General features: G+C 40.2%; 1 protein-coding gene across 1 annotated transcript in view; it reads right to left on the reverse strand.

The window, feature by feature from the left end:
- Positions 1 to 2,500, reverse strand: part of LOC120546676 (ran GTPase-activating protein 1-like) — a 3,432-nt gene that overhangs the window by 184 nt on the left and 748 nt on the right. Inside the window, exon 2 of the mRNA XM_039781797.1 lies at positions 1 to 547. This exon is cut by the window's left edge and continues 184 nt beyond it. Coding sequence (XP_039637731.1) covers positions 441 to 547 — 107 coding nt within the window. The 3' untranslated portion in view covers positions 1 to 440. The remainder of the gene's footprint in view (positions 548 to 2,500) is intronic.

Here is a 2,500-nt window from a genome sequence, read left to right on the forward strand (position 1 = left end):
TTGTTAGGGTTTGTTATTATGGTCTGTTAGTGTCTCTTATTATGGTCTGTTGTTATGGTCTGTTATTATGGTCTGTTGGGTCTGTTAGGGTCTGTTATTATGGTCTGTTGTTATGGTCTGTTATTATGGTCTGTTGGGTCTGTTAGGGTCTGTTATTATGGTCTGTTGGCGCCCCCTGGTGTTGTGAAAGAGGTTTTGTAGATTGAAGAGTTATTGTCATCCCAGAAAAGATACCATTGGGATTTGGTGTTACCAAGGTAACTTCAGGTCCAGGGTTTGGTGTATCACGACGGTGGATCAGTTGTTACCGGGTTACAAATCGCCGTGGTAACTTATGCTGAACACCTAATCTGCTCGGGAGCATTATGGTATGCTGGAGATTAGAGATCAACCGGTGATGTCATCGTGTCTCGCACACAGTCCCAGCTGTTCAAAGGGTTTCAGGTTCTGGATCGCTTAGCGGGGGGTTGGGGTTGAGAGTTTTGAGGCTCCTCCTCCTCCTCTTCATCACTCTCCTCCTCTTCATCACTCTCTTCCTCCTCCTGACCTGGTTAGGGTTAAACAGCAGAATCAGAATCCAGGGCTCTCAAGTTTTGAAGACAGGCAAGAGTGACACCTCCCAAAAAAGATCATAGATTGGTGGCCGGATTAGATCAAGTGGAGGAATAGGGTGTTTCATTAATATTATTATTATTATTATTAGTGTTTTTGTTGTTATTATTAATAATTGCTGAGATTTACACAAGAAAAGATTTGACACATGGCACTGACAATTCAACCAAATACAAAGTATTTATTCAATTTCTGCATGGTTACTTATACCTTTTTCTGATTAATGTATGCTGGAAATCTTTATGTAAAGGTAAACATAGATAAAAATCCAAATATAAAAACATAATGGAATATATGGCAGTTAGGTCAGGCATTCTGTATTGCTTTCATTTATTCTCTGTAGATCAGCTTTTCTAATTATATCTGAGTCAGCACACATGTAGCCTAGCATCATTTACTCTTCCCTTTTGCATCTTTTGTTAAGGAAGTAACCTCCTTAAATGTGCATATGACAGTTATTCACGTCAATGATACATTAATTCATTTTAATGAATTAATAAACCCCTGGACTATAATATGATTTGTTAGAGCAAGATTTCTGCTCATGTTCAAAACTTTGTGCACATTCAAAATATCTCTTTTATCTGAGTTTTGGAGGAGTCGTGATACTTTGAGAAAAATAAAGTTATAATAGTCAATATATTTCAGAAAATAACTTAATTTTTTTTCATTGGTTGCTGCATTAAATCTTACCCAGATACAATAGTGCTATTTTCTGATTGGCTATTGTGTAGCCCCTCTCTTTTTTTTGTTTGGCTGATAAGTGGCAGGCTCGACTTAGACATTAAAAATGTAAGCTACAAGCCGTGGCTTGGTCACGGTCTATGGGCTTGGTAGCGTTGCATTTCCCCTGACTCGTTTCCTGGTTCTATTTCTCCATAAACAACATGAAATCAAGGAGAGGGTTAACTTCTCCTGCTACAGATCTCCCACCGTGGTCAGAAAGAACAGGGGAGACACTTTGTTTCTCTCACTAGGACTCTAGAGTCGCTACTTGCTCCAAAGATAATCGCCGTCACTCTCTCACTTCTCCCTCTACCACACACTCCCCCCACACACACATGTGGCTCGACGCACACACCAGCGCACAAGCATAAACATCAGGCCACTTATGTAGACTACTGCAAGAGCTCTGCGTGGAGCCTCCGCACAAACGGCCAGACGCGCTTGATTCCTGCCGGTTCCATAGTGAGAGCGGCGCAGCCAGAGAAATTTTGGGCGCTGCGGCATATTCAATTTATTATAAATAATTTTTACGCGTGAGAAATACAATGTGTGGCGGGAGTGCGTGACAAAAGACCGAAATGAGTGACTGTCACGCTCAATGCGTGACACTTGAGAGCCCTGAGAATCCCTCTCACAGGTCAACAGCCTGTTTTTATCTTTATATTTAAACTCATTACAGATAAGTTAAGGTACTTATGTAGAGAAAAATATACAGAAATATACGTAAAGACAAACAAGTAGAAAAATAAAAAAGATAACAGGCCAGGGGTCAAAGAACAGAAAATAAAACAGACAAGAAATCCCCATAACCAAACCCACCAGACTCCATGTAAATAAAAACTACTTTTAGCATCATAAAACACACTTCATTCAAAGTGGACAGAAACTTTAGTAACCCACAGTAACCCACTTTCCACTGTTCCAACAATCACCACTCTGGTTTGGTTGAAATAAACCCTTAATTCATCCATTTACATGTGGAGATATGCTGGCTCTATACACGCTAAAAGTCCTGATTATTTACATGGAGTCTGGTGGAGATATGCTGGCTCTATACACGCTAAAAGTCCTGATTATTTACATGGAGTCTGGAGGAAATATGCTGGCTCTATACACGCTAAAAGTCCTGATTATTTACATGGAGTCTGGTGGAGATATGCTG

The sequence above is a fragment of the Perca fluviatilis genome, chromosome 18 (genome assembly GCF_010015445.1).
Source record: "Perca fluviatilis chromosome 18, GENO_Pfluv_1.0, whole genome shotgun sequence".
Lineage (NCBI taxonomy): Eukaryota > Metazoa > Chordata > Actinopteri > Perciformes > Percidae > Perca > Perca fluviatilis.